At 44.9% G+C, this 18494-nt stretch overlaps 1 protein-coding gene across 5 annotated transcripts in view; it reads right to left on the bottom strand.

The window, feature by feature from the left end:
• ptpn4a (protein tyrosine phosphatase non-receptor type 4a) overlaps positions 1 to 18494 on the bottom strand; it is a 264046-nt gene that overhangs the window by 64755 nt on the left and 180797 nt on the right. For all 5 annotated transcript variants that reach the window (XM_085986873.1, XM_085986872.1, XM_085986874.1 and 2 more), the window contains one exon: positions 8037 to 8171. In XM_085986873.1, the coding sequence (XP_085842999.1) occupies positions 8037 to 8171 (135 nt within the window). The remainder of the gene's footprint in view (positions 1 to 8036; positions 8172 to 18494) is intronic.

Genomic DNA, 18494 nt, shown 5'->3' with positions numbered 1-18494 from the left:
TGAACAACAGTGAAGTGAAGTGAAGTGAACAACAGTGAAGTGAAGTGAACAACAGTGAAGTGAAGTGAACAACAGTGAAGTGAACAACAGTGAAGTGAAGTGAAGTGAACAACAGTGAAGTGAAGTGAACAACAGTGAAGTGAACAACAGTGAAGTGAAGTGAACAACAGTGAAGTGAAGTGAACAACAGTGAAGTGAAGTGAAGTGAAGAACAGTGAAGTGAAGTGAACAACAGTGAAGTGAAGTGAAGTGAACAACAGTGAAGTGAAGTGAACAACAGTGGTTTACCACACAAGGTACAGGCCGACTGTTTACAAGCTGTAAGCAACAGTGTTTGTTGTCAGATACGGAGATGAAAACCTCCGTATGCTTCAACATTAACTTTGTATGTCCGGCAGTTTTGATAGATCGGCAACAGCTCGGTCCCATCGGTGCCGGATATAACAAAGTTTCCTGTAGTATGGCTTTGTACTGTCAGCATCCAGTTCTGATGAAAGGTCGTCGACCTGAAACGTTGACTCTGTTTCTCTCTCCACAGATGCTGCCTGACCGGCTGAGCGTTTCCAGATTTCCAGCATCCGCAGTATTTTGCGATTGTTTTAGCATCCATATATGGCTGACTTCACTTTCACCATTGGCAGGCAGGCTTTATGGTAGTGAGAAAGTAGTTTGAATCCGGATTTGGCAGCTCCGACTTCCAGAAATGTACCAATTGAGGAGTTTTCAAAAACGAATGTGAACAGTTAATCTTACTGGCAAACAGGAGCCAAATGATGCATTCATTTGTTTGTTCTTTGCTGCTATGAACTCATATTGGGGCATTTAATGTCTCCTTTCTCCACTCCATAACTTAAGTTATTTTCATAGTCTTTGACCACAAGAGCATACAAGTGACCTGTTCCCACTGGCCTCCATGTTAGTATTTGAACCAGCTTGGCTGTTACACAGAGCGGGATTAAAACAGAGTGCACTTAAAAAGTGTTTTATTTGGGAATTTGGAAAGAGTGGGAATTCGGAGAAGAGTAGGAAGGAGTTGCTGCTTTTTGCCTACACTACTTGTAGTGTTTTGTGTTATGGGTAGACCTTTAATTTCAGTACCTATAACTTAATCTAGATCAAGTAAGTAGTCAAGAAACTACACTGTGAACTAAGTTACCTAATTACAAATTTAATTAAATAAAACAAGGTCATATAGGGATGGCAGTGCAGGTGGTGTGCAACAGCAGAATGTGGGAGTTTGTGGAAAGCACTGTGATCCTGGACAACCACGTTTGCATTAAGTGCCTGAATCTTGAGGAACTTCAGCTCAGAGTTTTTGAACTGGAGTCTGAGGTGCAGACATTGCAGGGCATCGGGGATGGGGAGAGTTACCTGGACACTTTGATCCAGGAGACAGTCACACCCCTTAGGTTAGGTAGTGGTACATGTCTGATAATTGGTCAGGGACAGGAGGGTGTGATTGCAACTCAGGCAGGTAAGGGTGCGATGCTGGAGGAGCCTCAGCCTTTGCCCTTGTCCAATAGGTATGAGGTTCTTGCTGCCTGTGTGGATGAGGGAAAAGCCTGCAGGATGGATGAGCAAGTTGACCATGCCACAGGAGGCCATTCAAGTGGGGGGAGTGAAAGGGAATGTAGTTGTGGTAGAGGACAGTATAGTCAGGGGGATAGATACTGTTCTCTGCAGCCGCGACCAAGAGTTCCGAAGATAGCGTTGCCTGCCTGGTGCCAGGGTTAAAGGCATCTCCTCGCGGCTGGAGGAGAACTTGGAGTGGGAGGGAGAGTTGTCATGGTCCACGTAGGAACCAACAACATAGGTAGAACTAGGAATGAAGTTCTGCTGAAGGAGTTTGAGGAGCTAGGATTCAAATTAAAAAGCAGAACCTCAAAGGTAATAATCTCTGGATTGTTAACTGAGCCACACGCAAATTGGCATAGGGACAAACAGATTAGAGGTTTAAATGCGTGGCTCAAAAACTGGCGTGGGAGGAAGGGGGAGCTGTTCCGTTGGGACGGGCTACACTTAAACCGGGCTGGGACCAGTGTCCCGGCGAACCGAATAACTAGGGCAGTAGACAGGGCTTTAAAGTAAAGTAATGAAGGGGGTGGGAGGATTCAGGAAAGAGTAAATTTAAAAGCAGCGAGAGAAATGTCAAGGCTCTAGAGCAGAGTAGAATTTTGGGTAAAAATAAGCAGAGTGGGTCAGGAAGGGACAGAGAGAGTAACAAAGGTAATAGGGCATCAGTGAGCAAGGTGACATCAGGGAAAAATAGAAAGAAGTAAAAGCTAAAGGCACTATATCTGAATATGCGCGAAGCATTTGCAACAAAATAAATGAATTAATAGCGCAGATAGAAATGAATAGGTTCGATCTAATAGACATTATGGAGACGTGGTTGCAATGTGGCCAAGGTTGGGAACTAAATATTCCAGGATACTTAACTTTTAGAAGAGGTAGGCAAAATGGAAAAGGAGGAGGGGTAGCCTTGATAATAAAGGATGGGATAAAGACCGGAGAGAGAAAGGATCTTAGCTCCGAAAATCAAGAAGTAGAATCAGTTTAGTTCGAGCTAAGAAACAGCAAGGGGCAGAAAACATTGGTGGGAGTTGTTTATAGGCCCCCAAACAGTAGTTGTAATGTAGGGCAGAGTATAAATAAGGACATTAGAGGCACATGTAACAAGGGTAATACAGCAATCGTGGGGGACTTTAATCTACATCTAGACTGGGCAAACCAAAATTTGCAGTAATAGTGTGGAGAACGAATTCATGGAATGTATGGAAGATAGTTCTCTAGATCAGTATGTTGAGGAACCAACTAGAACAGGCTATTTCAGATCTAAAATTGTGCGACGAGAAAGGGTTAATTAATAACCTTTTGGAAAGTGACCATAATGAGATAGAATTTTATATTGAGTTTGAAAGTGATTTAGTTAAATCCGAAACTAGGGTCTTAAATCTAAACTATGTAGGTATGAGGGGCGAGTTGGCTAAGGTAGATTGGGAAACTACATTAAAAGGTATGACAGTGGACGAGTATTGGCTAGCATTTAAAGAATTAATATATAATTTATAGCAAATATACATTCCTTTAAGGCAGCAAAACCCCACAGGAAAAGTGGTCCAACCTTGGCTAACAAGAGAAGTTAAAGATAATATTAGGTCAAAGGAAGAGGCTTATAATGTTGCCAAAAAGAGTAGTAAGCCTGAAGATTGGGAGGATTTTAGAATTCAGCAAAGGAGGACCAAGAAATTGATAGAGAGGGAAAATAGAATGAGAGTAAACTACTGAGAGACATAAAAACAGACTGTAAAAACTTCTATAGGTATGTAAAAAGGAAAAGATTAGCAAAAGTAAATGTGGGTCCCTTACAGGCTGAGACAGGAGAAATTATAATGGGGAATACGGAAATGGCAGAGAAATTAAACAAATACTTTGTGTCCATCTTCACGGAAGACGCAAAACACTTCCCAGAAATAGTGGAGAACCAAGGGTCCAGTGAGAATGAGGAACTGAAAGAAATTAGTATTAGTAAAAAAATAGTACTGGAGAAATTAATGAGACTGAAAGCCGATAAATCCCCTGGACCCGATGGCCTACATCCTAGGGTTTTGAAAGAGGTGTCTACAGAGATAGTGGATGCATTGGTTGTCATTTTCCAAAATTCCATAGATTCTGGAACGGTTACTGCAGGTTGGAAGGTAGCAAATGTAACCCCACTATTTAAGAAAGGAGGGAGAGAGAAAACAGGGAACTACAGACCAGTTAACCTGACACCAGCAGTAGGGAAATTGCTAGAATCTGTTATTAAGGACATGGTAACAGGGCACTTAGAAAATAATAATAGGATTGGGCAGAGTCAACACAGATTTATAAAAGGGAAATCGTGTTTAACGAACCTGTTAGAGTTTTCTGAGGTTGTAACTAGCAGAATAGATAAGGGGGAACCAGTGGATGTGGTGTATTTGGATTTTTAGAAGGCATTCGATAAGATGCCACACAAGGAGGTTATTAAACAAAACTAGGGCTCATGGGATTGGGGGTAATATACTAGCACGGATTGCAGATTGGTTAACAGATAGAAAACAGAGTAGGAATAAACGGGTCATTTTTGGGTTGGCAGGCTATAACTAGTGCGGTCAGTGCTTGGGCCTCAGCTATTCACAATCTATATCAATGATTTGGATGGGGAGACCAACTGTAATATATCCAAGTTTTCTGATGATACAAAGCTGGGTGGGAATATCAGTTGTGAGGAGGATGCAAAGGGGCTTCAAGGGGATATAGACAGGCTAAGTGAGTGGGCAAGAACATGGCAAATGAAATATAATGATGGAATATCATGTGGTGAAATGTGAAGTTACCACTTTGGTAGGAAAAATAGAAAAGCAGAGGATTTTTTAAATGGAGAGAGATTGGGAAGTGTTGGTGTTCAGAGGGACCTGGGTGTCCTTGTACAAGAATCACAAGGTTAACATGCAGGTACAGCACGCAATTAGGAAAACAAATGGTATGTTGGCCTTTATTACAAGAGGATTGGAGTATAAGAGTAAAGACGTCTTACTGCAATTATATAGGGCCCTGGTGAGACCACGCCTGGAGTATTGTGTACAGATTTGGTCTCCTTACTGAAGGAAGGATATAATTGCCATAGAGGGAATGCAACAAAGGTTCACCAGGCTGATTCATGGAAACATAGAAGATAGGAGCAGGAGTAGGCCATTCGGCCCCTCGAGCCTGCTCCGCCAATTAACGAGATCATGGCTGATCATCCAAATTCAGTACCCTGTCCCTGCTTTCTCCCCATATCCCTTGATCCCTTAGCCTTAAGAAATATATCTCACTCCTTCTTGAATATATTTAATGAATTGGCCTCAACTGCCTTCTGTGGTAGAGAATTCCACAGGTTCACCACTCTCTGGCTGAAGAAATTCCTCCTCATCTCTGTCCTAAATGGCTTACCCCTTATCCTTAGACTGTGACCCCTGGTTCTAGACTCCCCCGCCATCAGGAACACCCTTCCTGCATCTAGTCCTGTTAGAATTTTATAAGTTTCAATGAGATCCCCTCTCATTCTTCTAAACTCTAGCGAATATAAGCCTAATCGACCCAATCTCTCTTCACAAGTCATTCCTGCCATCCCAGGTATCAGTCTGGTGAATCTTCACTGCACTCCCTCCATGGCAAGAACATCCTTCCTCAGATAAGGCGACCAAAACTGCACACAATACTCAAGGTGCAGTCTCACCAAGGCACTGTACAACTGCAGCAAGACATCCTTGCTCCTGCACTCGAATCCTCTCACTATGAAGGCCCACATACCATTTGCTTTCTTAACCGCCTGCTGCACCTGCATGCTTACCTTCAGCGACTGGTGTACAAGGACACCCAGGTCTCATTGCACTTCCCCTTTTGCAAATCTATTGCCGTTCATAGTAATCTGCCTTCCTGTTTTTGCCACCAAAGTGGATAATCTCGCATTTATCCACATTATACTGCATCTGCCATGCATCTGTCCAATCATCCAACCTGTCCAAATCATACTGGAGTTTCTCTGCATCCTCCTCACAGCACACACGCCCACCCAGCTTTGTGTCGCCTGCAAACTTGGAGATATTACATATAGTTCCCTCGTCTAGATCATTAATATATACAGGAAGCTCTTTTTTATCCGGCACCGACGGGACCGGCGTGCTGCCGGTTTATTAAGAAGTCAGGATTACAGAGAGGTATAGTAAAAGGTACGACAGCCCCATACACGGCCACAGATCCAGGCGTCCCTGTTGCATAGCAACAGGTGCAGGAACCCCAGTTACACGGCCACATATCCAGGAGCGGCCACTAATATGAAGTAAAACTTACCTGGACCTACTCCTGAATTTTGCCGGTTAAGAGATTTCCGGTTATTTAGGTGCCGGTAAATCGAGAGTTTCCTGTATTGTGAATAACTGGGGTCCTAGCACCGATCCCTGCAGTACCCCACTAGTCACTGCCTGCAACTCGGAAAAATACCTGTTTATTCCAACTCTTTGCTTCCTGTCTGCCAACCAGTTCTCTATCAAGTCAGTACCTTACCCCCAATCCCATGTGCTTTAACTTTGCACGCTAATCTCTTATGCGGGACCTTATCGAAAGCCTTCTGAAAGTCCAAATACACCACATCAGCTGGTTCTCCCTCATCTATTCTACCAGTTACATCCTCAAAAAATTCCAGTAGATTAGTCAAGCATGATTTACCTTTTGTAAATCCATGTTGACTTTGTCCAATCCTGTCACTGTTTTCCAAGTGCTCTGCTATTACATCTTTTATAATGGACTCTAGCATTTTCCCCACTACCGATGTCAGGCTTACCGGTCTATAATTCCCCGTTTTCTCTCTACCACCTTTTTTAAATAGTGGGGTTACATTAGCTACCCTCCAATCCATGGGAACTGTGCCAGAGTCCATCGAATTTTGGAAGATGACCAGCAATGCATCTACTATTTCTAGGGCACTTCCTTAAGTACCCTAGGATGTAGATTATCAGGCTCTGGGGATTTATTGGCCTTCAATCCCGTCAATTTCTCCAACACCATTTCCCTACAAATACTGATTTCATTCAGTTCCTCCCTCTCATTAGACCCTATATTTCCCGACATCTCTGGGAGGTTATTTGTGTCCTCTTTGTGAAGACAGAACCAAAGTATGTATTTAGTTGGTCTGCCATTTCTGTGTTCCCCATTATAAATTCCCCTGATTCCTGGAATGGGGGGGGGGATTGTGTAGACTAGGTCTATATTCTCTAGTATTTGGAAGAATGATAGGTGATCTCATTGAAACATACAAAATTCATACAGGGCTTGACAGGGTAGATGCAGGGAGGACGTTTCCCCTGGCTGGGGAGTCTAGAGCCGGGGGTCACAGTCTCAGAGTAAGGGGTTGGCCATTTAGGACTGAGATGAGGAGAAATTTCTTCACTCAAAGGGTGGTGAATCTTTGGAATTCTCTACCCCAGAGGGCTGTGGAGGCTCAGTCGTTGAGTATATTCAAGACAGAGATTGATAGATTTTTAAATATTAAGGGAATCAAGGGATATATGAGGATAGTGCAGGAAAGTGGAGATGAGGTCGACAATCAGCCATGATCTTATTGAATGGCGGAGCAGGCTCGAGGGGCCAAATGGCCTACTCCTGCTCCTATTTCTTATGTTATGTTGGAATGCACAACAGAATACCACAAGTGCGTGCTCGGTGATGCCTCTCACTCCAGTATCTCTATCTTAATGATTCTGGCTGAGCTTATCAAAGTCTTTTTTGAATAACTGATGAGCGATAATTTACAGTCAAGCAATCAGTGGCCGATTAAGTCATGATACAACACATTTGTTGCATCTGTCCTATAAACAGACAATTGAGCATTTACTTCAAAATATTGCTCTTGATAGTTGATATTAATCAAAGACCACAAATGAAAATTAAATCAGTATAGGCTATTCATGCGACAGATTCCACTCTCTACACAGCTGGATTACGCCAACAATACTTTCATGCATCTGCCCATGTTGAGCACTAGAATGTACTGAAAATTAAAATTACTCAACTAAGCACAACCAATATATGCTGTGGCATACATAATGATTTGTGCCAGATATTTACACTTTCAACAGGAATAAAATCAAGCGGCTGACGTTTTCAACCGAAAGGATTAATGTTGTCAAAATGAATTGGCAGTGAAAGTGCTGCAGTGAATAGTCTCATAAATGCAACGTGAAAACTCATTTTACATTACTTACTGTAAAAAGTTATAGTTCAGATAAGTTTATGCGGATGCACTCCCCCCCCCCCCCCCACAAAGATCAACATGTCATCTTTTTAAAACTATGTTCCTATGAAGCTCTTTAGTAAGGGGAGAGGTAAAGTGCACAAGACATAGTGAGGAACACACGCAAACGAAGGCAGATAATAAAAGGAAACAGAAAATATTTGCAATACAAATGGTGCTATTAAAATCTCTCATCATTATCCTGCCCCATAAATAAAAGTTTGCATTTGTTACTCACTGATTTGGGGTTCCAGGCGGAGACCGTGAAGGCAGGCTTTGTGTTTCAAGTCGGTCATCTGACAGTGAATTCCTGCTTACCGACTCCCAGTCCATCCCGCTCATCATCTTTCTCGTCAATGGTTTACTGGGTGATCTGAATCATTAAAAAGGGACAAAAAAAACATTTGACAGCTTTTTAAAATTAGGCTTCAAGGGGAGTGAACGTCATCAAAGCAGTTAGGTCACAACACTGTTGAGACAACAAATGTATAACTTGGGTAAAAGACAAGCCTAAAGCTGCATTGTAAAGTAAATGTACAATGTTTTAAGCACCATCTCTCTAATCTTCTAGATCACCATTGTATTTTGCTATTTTAAGCTGCGCTCAATGAGCAATTTCCTCATAAGCTAAGAACGCTGGAGGTCATTTAGAAACACGTACACCACAATTAACCACCGATTTTAGTAATCGTAATTTAGTTTACAATTACTGTGTTATTAAATACATGATCCTCATCTTACCAAGCCTCAAACTGAGCAGCCAGTAAATACAATTTTTCTTGTAAACTGAATACTAATTGCAAGTAAAACAAAGCAGTAAAACACGAATACTACATTTCCACAGCCTCACCATCCACGTTTTCTTCCCCATGACACGTTCCTTTTCGACATTTAGCAGTGTTGCAAGCAGATAATCTGAAAATTTATGCCCTTATACTCGTTTTCCTACAGTGCAGTAAATGGAAAAATGTGTGCTGATTAATGCACACCTCTATCTGCCTACTCATCTTCATTGAACTAGATTTGTATATTTAGGCTATGCTTTAAAGAGTTACCTGCGATACATGCATATTAAATATATTTAATCTAGCTCCTTTTAAAGAATAATACTGCCATCAGAAACAAAAGGCAGACTGAAGTTTTGTTGTGTATTTTCTAACAACTGTAGGAAAAATCTCTTAACAGTTTTAACTTCTAGGTCCCACCCACTCTCAAACTGGTTTGACAAATTTCCTGTGCACTTTGGAAATTTCGCAGAAAACGTAACCACATTGCATCAGTGAGCTGTTCTCAGCTGTGGTTTTTCTGACCACCATGGTTGTGTCTGCACTGCCATTTCTACTGTCACATGGAAAATATGCTAATAATCAAAGTTACTAAACTATGTGGTGAAAATGCTGTACAAAATTACTTCTCTCTCCATGCCTTTTCAACTCCCCCCTCCCATATTTTAATCCTGTTTTATGCTCCAATACATCTGTAAACACTACTACTGTAGTAACTGCACAGCTGGTTACTCTTCCTAAAACTTCCACAAATGCTTTAAAACTTTGAACCTGCATTGCAACCACTCGTTGACCCATTGTCTGAATTTGGTGATTAAGTGATCTGTAACAGGAGCATCTTTAATGTAGGAAAACACTCCCAAGGCATTTCATAGGTACGTAGTCAGACAAAAATTGACACCGAGCCAAAGGAGGAGATATTAGGAGGGGTGACTAAAAACTCAGTCTAAGGGGTGGGTTTTAAGGAGAGTCTTAAAGGAGGAGAGACAGGTGGGGAAGCAGAGAGGTTTAGGGAGGGAATTCCAGAGCTTAGGGCCCAGGCAGCTGAAAGGTGAATATTTACATCTAAACACTTGTGCTCAAAGCAGTTTTCTTTAAGGGGCGTTTTGTACACAAAGTTAATAAAGCCACACTTAAAGCTAGTTCATTCATTTCTGTTGAAATGGCTTTCACACTGAAAACAGCGGAACCTATTAACTCAGTGTTGCAATTTGTGATGCACTGAATTAGTGGTTCAGATCTTGCATTGAAAAAACCAAAAACAAAGGTTTATGCCACTATTTTGGCCTGGAATTTGCGGTGGGTAATGACAGTTACCCCTCTGAAACTGACCGCAACTTCAGGATTTAGCATACGCGCATCTAAATGCAGAAATCCTGAAATTGTGGTGTCATTCACTGCTCCGACACTGGCTGCGCTGTGGACAGCCACCCCCCCTCCCCCCACCAACTAGCCAGCAATCAGTGTAATCAGTGAAACAGATGAAAACTTGGTCTTTTCCGTGGTAATATCGCTGTTAAATACTCCATTAAATGTTAAGCCTTCTTGGAATAGGTGTAACTGGGGTTTTGACAGCATATTGACTGGTAAACAAACTTTATGGCCCTGAAAAACTAATTTTTATATTTGTGGAGTGTCAGATTTCTCCATTATGATAAAAAATTCCAACTTTTCAGTTTCTACTTTATCCCCATATGAAAGTCCCAATCTTTATTTCGCTCTCAATATTTTTAAAAGCAGCTTCTCATATCCTGGTTTCCTGCCAGAGAATTCTTCAACGTGATTGGCTGCTTAGACAGCTTGACGACGTCACTGCAGAAATCCCCATGACAGAGCGCTGCAATCAATTGAATGTCGAAAAAGGCAAACTTCTTGCCAGAGATCGCGAGATTTCTGGGGGCAGCGTTCTTCGGGGCCAACAGCGAGCACCTTTGCTTCGCCGCTGACCGCAAATTACGGGCCCTTATGTTTAATAAGACAATGGCCCGTATTTTCCGATTCCGACGGGACCTCGCAAATGCCGGTTTCAGGCATGCGAAGCGCATGCGCTGAAAACCGGCATTTCCGATCTGTCAAGAATCCTCTTGACAGATCATCCGCCTGCCCTGGAGAAGGGCCTCTGCGGGTGGAGAGCTCCATTTTCTGCAGAACCTCTGCCCGCTGAAAACCCTTTAAAAAATCTTACGCCTGATAAAAGCAGCGTAAGGCCTGCTTTTACCAGCATAAGAGTTTAAAAAAGAAAAAAAATCCCCCCCCCCCATTCATTTATAATTTAAAAAATACTTTAAAAAAGCTGAGTTTATTTTTAGCCCCGTAAAAAACTTTCAAAAAATTAAATTTCTTTAAAATATTTAATTTAATGTAATTAATTCATTTTAAAAACCTGATTTTAAAAAATGTATTTAATGTTTTGATGTGTTATTTCATTGATCTCCATTCATACTTTTGACATGTTTAAGCGGAGACCCCTGTCAAAAGTATGAAGGGAGATTCCCTTCTCCCATTGGCTCCCCATGGCCCACGTGATCCCAGGGACGCTTGCGAACCGCATGCGCCCCTGGGATACCTGGGCCCTGCGCGCTTCGTCGTGGAGAGGCCCAGGATCGGAAATGGCCGCACCTCTGGAGCCCTCGGGTAAGGGTGTAGATTTTTTACCAGATCGGAGGCCTCCGCACGCAGGAAGCCTCCGATCAGAAAATACGGGCCAATGTTTCTGCCACAGTATATTTACATTTGTTCAGATATAGCAACACTGAATTTATAATGCAATTTAAAGGACAAATATGGAAGCAAGCAGGTCATCATGATTGCCTCAACATTTTAACAAGATGTGAAAGCGGTTAACTTAGGCACAAACTTTAAAGAAATAACAAAACTAGCTAGATGTGGAACTGAAAAGATGATTTCCTGTAATTGGAATTTCCTTATTCAACAAATGAGGATATACTTCATATACCAAATAGGGCAATTCATTATTTCCTTATGGCTAAGAGGAAATAAATAACAACCCTTCATTAAACTTTTGCCCACATAACTATCCTCTTATTGCATACCAGCATTAAGTGTCAGCTTGGCTTAGAAGTAGCCATCGCACCCGAGTCAGGTGGTCACGGTCTTAAGGCCCACTCCTAGACTTGAGCACATAACCTTGGTTGACAAATACAAAACTGATGGGACTGCTGTATTGTCAGGGGTGCCATTTTTCAGAAGCGGCATTAATCTGGTTACCTTTTCTCGTTGAGGTGGATGTAAAAGATTCCATGGCACTATTCAAAGAGCAGGGGCAGGGGTGGTGGGGGAAAGAGAGAATTTCCTCACCAACGTTCAGCTCTCAGCTACCACCAAGAGAGATTAACTGGTTATTTATCTCATTGCGGTTTATGGAACCTTGCTAATAAGAACTTAAGAAATAGGAGCAGGAGCAGGCCATTCGGCCCTTCGAGCCTGCTCCACCTTTCAATGAGATCAAGGCTGATCTTCTGCCTCAACTCCATTTACCGGCCCTATCGCCATATCGCTTGATGCTCTTACTAGTCAGAAATCTATCGACTTCTGCTTTGAATATGCCCAATGACTGAGCCTCCACAGCCCTCTGGGGTAGAGAATTCCAAAGATTCACCACCGTGTGTGTGTGAAGAAATTTCTTCTCATCTCAGTCCTGAATGGCCTACCCTTCATCCTGAGGCTGTGGCCCCTGGTTCTAGACTCCCCAGCTAAGGGAAACATTCTCCCAGCATCCACCCTATCAAGCCCTGTAATAATTTTGTATGCTTCAATGAGATCCCCTCTCATTCTTCGGAATTCAAGAGAATACAGGCCTAGTTTACTCAATCTCTTCTCATACGACAGTCCCGCCATCCCAGGAGTCAATCTCATGAACCTTTGTTGCACTCCCTCTATGGCAAGTATATCCTTCCTTAGGTAAGGAGACCAAAATTGTACACAGTACTTCAGGTGTGGTCTCACCAAGGCCCTATATAATTAGAGTAAGACTTCTTTACTCCTGTACTCAAATCCTCTTGTAATGAAGGCCAGCATACCATTTGCCTTCCTAATGGCTTGCTACACCTGCACATTCACTTTCAGTGACTCATGTACAAGGACACCCAGGTCCCTTTGGGCATCTGCATTCCCCAATCTTTCACCATTTAGGATTGTTTTTTCTACCAAAGTGCATACTTCACATTTATCCACATTATATTCCATCTGCCATGTTCTCACCCACTCACTGAGCCTGTCGAGATCCCCTTGAAGCCTCTTCATATCCTCTTCGCAACTGACACTGCCACCTAGCTTTGTATCATCAGCAAATTTGGAAATGTTACATTTAGTCCCCTCATCCAAATCATTGATATAGATTGTGAATAGCTGGGGCCCAAGCACCGATCCTTGCGGTACCCCACTAGTCACAGCCTGCCATCCTGAAAAAGACCCGTTTATCCCTACTCTTTGTTTTCTGTCTGTTAACCAATTTTCAATCCATGCTAGTATATTACCCCCAATTCCATGTGCCCTAATTTTGTTCACCAACCTCTTGTGTGGGACTTTATCGAAGACCTGAAAATCTAGATACACCACATCCCCTTTGTCTACTCCACTAGTTACATCCTCAAAGAACTGCAATAGGTTTGTCAAACAGGATTTCCCTTTCATAAATCCATGTTGACTCTGCCCAATCTTACTATTAGTTTCCAAGTGCCCAGTTATTGCACCCTTTATAATAGATTCCAGCATTTTCCCAACTACTGATGCGAGGCTAACAGGTCTGCAGTTCCCCATTTTCTCTCCCCCTCCTTTCTTAAATTTGCTATCCTCCAATCTGCAGGAACCGTTCCACAATCTATAGAATTTTGGAAGATGACAACCAATGCGTCCACTATCCCAATGGCCACCTCTTTCAAAACCCTACGATGTAGGTCATCCGGTCCTTGGAATTTGTCGACTTTTAGTCCCATTAATTTTGCTAGTACTTTTTTTTAAACTAATAATAATTTCTTGAAGTTCCTCATTCTCACCACACCCTTGCTTTTCTTGTATTTCTGGGAGGTTTTTTTGTGTCTTCCTCCGTGAAGACAGAAACAAAGTATTTATTTAATTTCGCTGCCATTTCCTCATTCCCCATTATAAATTCTCCCGTCTGACTGTAAAGGACCTACATTTACCTTCACCAGTCTTTTCCTTTTCACATACCTATAGAAGCTTTTACAATCCGTTTTTATATTTTTCGCTAGTTTGTGCTCATATTCCATTTTCCCTTTCTTTATCAATTTCTTGGTCCCCCTTTGCTGATTTCTAAAAAGATCCCAATCCTCAGGCTGACCGCTTTTTCTGGCAACTTTATAAGCTTGCTCCTTTGATTTAATGCTAGCTTTAATTTCTTGTGCGTGCAAATTGTCTGTTATGTTGGCTTACATAACAGTGACTATACTTCAAAAGTAATTCATTGGTTGGGAAGTGCTTTGTGTCGTCTTGAGGACATGAAGGCGGTTATATAAATGCAAACTCTTTTTGCCATTATATAAATACAATGGTGAGAGGCTTACCCAACCTGCTGTTCCAGTACTGTCCAACATTTTGATCATTGGGAAAATCCCCCAAATCCTTCAAAAATATCTCAGAACTTGATTGGATTTGAGAATAGAAGCTGCCAGTGCTGCAGACAGACAGACACACGACTGCCTGCCCATGCCTCCAGACCTCTTGGATTATGGTTTGCGAGGCCACAACAGCCACGATTGATCTGGCAATCCCCTCCAGCCTAGTTTTGTGTTTGCTTGGCCTTCTACCCAAGCCCATCAGCACACAAGTTACCACATACTGATCTAAAAAGCAATCCTGATAAGCTGTAGAAACCTACCCCATCTTTGCCACTTCAATTAATTTCACTCCAGTCTATTTCCAGATAATTAAAGTCACCATTATTTTGGCCCAATTTTTCATCATATCCTTCCCCCTCTCCTTTCCGTTGCTTAGCAATAATAGGAACTTCTGAATACTTGGTTGGCCGGTGCCCTCAGGTTAGGGAGGTGAAAAAGTCAGCCAGGATTTCAGCTCTTGACCGCTTTCCAGCCAGCTGCAGTGTGTATGTGAATGTCAGGAGAGGACAGATGTGATGCCCCCACAGGCAGATTGTAGAAACCCCTCCCTTTCTTAGTCACTTACCTTGCTTTTACCCATGTCTATGTTCGATAATTAAAGTCACCCATTTGTACAACCCAGTTATGTCTAGATTTTTTTCTAATTTGTCTACATAGCTCTTCCTCTGTCTCCTTTGCATTGCTCAGAGGTGCAGAATAAACACCCAATAGAGTAACATCTCCATTTTTATTCTTTAACTCAACAACAACAACTTGTATTTATAATAAAACATCCCAAGGCGCTTCACAGGAGTATTATAAAACAAAATTTGACACCGAGCCACATAAGGAGATATTAGGGCAGCTGACTGTGGTAAACCACTTTTGTGGTTCACTATCGTTACACTATAGTTATCACTGTTATATTGTTACTCTATGGTTATCACTGTTCACACTGTTGTATCACTATACGAGGTCGCCTCTTGTCACGCTGTTATACCTGGGCTGACCACTGCTGACTCCGCCCATGGCTCCACCTACCTGCCCAGGTACAAAGGTGGTCGACTGGCTGGTATTCCTCCTTGTTGGATCCGATCACCCACGAGGGTGGGCTCTGTTATTTAGCCAATAAAAACCTATAGTTACTTTCTTAACTCGTCGCTTTTCATTGGATGAATTCATAGGTATATCAATTTTATTGGCTAAGTTTTAAAATGTCGACACTTGAGCAGTCAAACGACCAGCCAAGCGACCAGCCAGACGCCCAGCTACAACAGCCACAGCAGCCAGCCTGGCTGCGAGCCCTCCGACCACCGTACCTGGATCTAAACCCACAGGCAGCAAACTCAGCCCTCGACTTCGAACACTGGCTGAGCTGTTTCGAATCCTACCTGGGAGAATCCGGTGTGCCTCAGAAATCCATGCTAAGAGTTCTGACCGCCCAAGTGAGCCCTAAAGTATTCGCACTCATCCGGGACCTTAAAACATACGAAGCCGCCATCAACCTGCTGAAACAACAGTACCGGAGCCCGGTAAACTCCATGTATGCCAGACACCTAAGATCCCGCCCGCAACAGCCAGGAGAGTCGGTAGATGAATTTTTACGGGCGCTACAAGCACTCGGCAGGGACTGTGACTTTAAAGCGGTATCAGCGGCAGAAAATACTGAAGATAATGTCCGCGATGCCTTCGTGAAAGGCCTGCGGTCCGACTACGCACGGCAAAGACTTCTTGAAGCAAAGGACCTTGACCTGAACACAGCTGCAGCCCTCGCTCGCTCCCTAGAAGTGGCCCATCGGGACCTCGAGGCGTACTCCAGGTACAGTAATTTGCGACCCTGGGACTCGGGACCGACCCCGACACCCCTCGCAGCGCCGCCCCTGGGACCTACCTCTGCATCGGCGTCCCGGACCCGATCGGGACCGCCACCCCCCGGTACCGGCTGCGACTTCGGACCCCCGTGATCGGGCCGCCGGCTGCTTCTTCTGCGGCCAGGCGAAACATCCTAGGGCGCGCTGCCCAGCAAGAAGCGCGACGTGCTCAAGCTGCCTGAAGAAAGGCCACTTTGCTAAGGCCTGCAGAGGCCAACAGAGATCAACAGAGGCCAGCAGTGCCTCATGCGAGTTGTGGGGGCGGCCATCTTCCATCAAGGCCACAGATGCCAGCATCCCCACGTGTGAGTCATGGGGCGGCCATCTTTGATCCAGGCAACCGACACCAGCAGTGCCTCATGTGAGTTGTGGGGGCAGCCATCTTCTCCGCCATTTTGTCCAACCTCGTGGGCGTCGCCATTTTACCCTCCACGCTCGACCGCCACCTCGCCTCCGGACTCGACCACCGCCTCACCCGCAGACTACGGCAGCTCGCTGAGCCACACACTAGCCTCCGTCACACTGGACCAAGCCTGCCCGCACCACCTGTCCAAGTCCATGATGGACATCAAAGTAAACGGCCGCGCCACGACCTGCCTGTTCGACAGCAGAAGCACGGAGAGTTTCATCCACCCAGACACGGTGAGCCACTACTCCCTCACTGCCCGGCCAACGCGCAACCGGATCTCGATGGCATCGAGGTCCCACGCCACAGACATCAGCAGCTACTGTGTCGTGACCGTCGGTTAAGGGCACGGAGTATAAAAATTTTAAACTCCTCGTCCTCCCCCAGCTCTGCGCTGCCGTCCCACCTACAAAGCGTCACTCTAGCATACGGCAGACCCCTCCCCCCACTCACAGTCGACAACCAGCAGCCTTTAAACCGCCCACCGCGTAACACCTGCGGCCTATCCACCCTCAAGGTCCCGCCACCTTCCCTGTTCGCTAACCTCACCCCCGACTGCAAACCCGTCGCTACCAAGAGCAGGCGGTACAGCGCCGGGGACAGAGCCTTCATTAGCTCTGAGGTGCAGCGTCTCCTGAAGGAGGGCATCATCGAGGGGAGCAGCAGCCCCTGGCGTGCCCAGGTCGTGGTCGTTAAGACCGGCAATAAAAACCGCCTGGTCATCGACTACAGCCAGACCATAAACCGGTACACCCAGCTGGACGCATACCCCCTTCCCTGCATATCTGATATGGTCAATCAGATTGCACAATACCGAGTATTCTCGACCATCGACCTTAAGTCGGCCTACCACCAACTCCCTATCCGCCCTGAGGACCGCCAGTATACCGCCTTCGAGGCGACTGGCCGCCTCTACCACTTCCTTAGGGTTCCCTTCGGCGTCACCAACGGGGTTTCGGTCTTCCAAAGGGAGATGGACCGGATGGTTGACCAGAACGGGCTGCACGCCACGTTCCCCTATCTAGATAACGTCACCATCTGCGGCCGCGACCGGCAGGACCATGATGTTAATCTGGAGAGATTCCTCCGTACGGCCCAACGGCTGAACCTCACCTACAATAAGGAGAAATGTGTGTTTAACACCTCACGCCTTGCCATCCTCGGCTGCGTAGTAGAGGACGGACTCATCGGCCCCGACCCCGAAAGAATGCGCCCCCTCATGGAGTTACCCCTCCCCCACTGCCCAAAGGCGCTGAAGAGAACCTTGGGGCTCTTCGCCTGCTATGCCCAATGGGTGCCCAATTATGCGGACAAAGCCAGACCCCTCATGAAGTCCACATCCTTCCCCCTTACGGAGGAAGCGTGCGCTGCCTTCTCCCTCATTAAGGGAGACATTGCTAAGGCCACAATGCACGCGGTGGATGAGTCCATCCCCTTCCAAGTGGAGAGCGATGCATCCGACTTCGCCCTAGCCGCTACCCTTAACCAGAAGGGGAGGCCGGTGGCCTTCTTCTCAAGGACCCTACAGGGCCCTGAGATCCGACACTCTTCGGTCGAGAAGGAGGCCCAGGCGATTGTGGAGGCTGTACGACGCTGGAGGCACTACCTGGCAGGCAAACGATTTACCCTCCTCACCGACCAGCGTTCGGTCGCTTTTATGTTTAATAACAAGCTGAGGGGTAAAATCAAGAACGACAAGATCTTGAGATGGAGAATCGAACTCTCCACCTATGATTATGATATCTTGTACCAGCCAGGTAAGCTGAACGAACCCCCTGATGCTCTATCACGAATTACATGCGCCAACGCGCAAATTGATAGACTCCAGACCCTCCACAACGACTTCTGCCACCACGGAGTCACCAGACTTTACCACTTCATTAAGGCCCGCAACCTGCCCTACTCCATCGAGGAGGTCAGGACCATGACCAGGAACTGCCAGACCTGTGCCGAGTGCAAACCGCATTTCTTTAGGCCGGACAGAGCAAGCCTGATCAAGGCCACCCGCCCCTTCGAGCGCTTGAGCATCGATTTTAAGGGGCCCCTCCCGTCCTCTGA

The sequence above is a fragment of the Somniosus microcephalus genome, chromosome 4, assembly GCF_052327205.1.
Source record: "Somniosus microcephalus isolate GS21.2 chromosome 4, FLI_Smic_1.0, whole genome shotgun sequence".
Classification (NCBI taxonomy): domain Eukaryota; kingdom Metazoa; phylum Chordata; class Chondrichthyes; order Squaliformes; family Somniosidae; genus Somniosus; species Somniosus microcephalus.
This window is presented reverse-complemented; position numbering and strand designations above follow the sequence as displayed.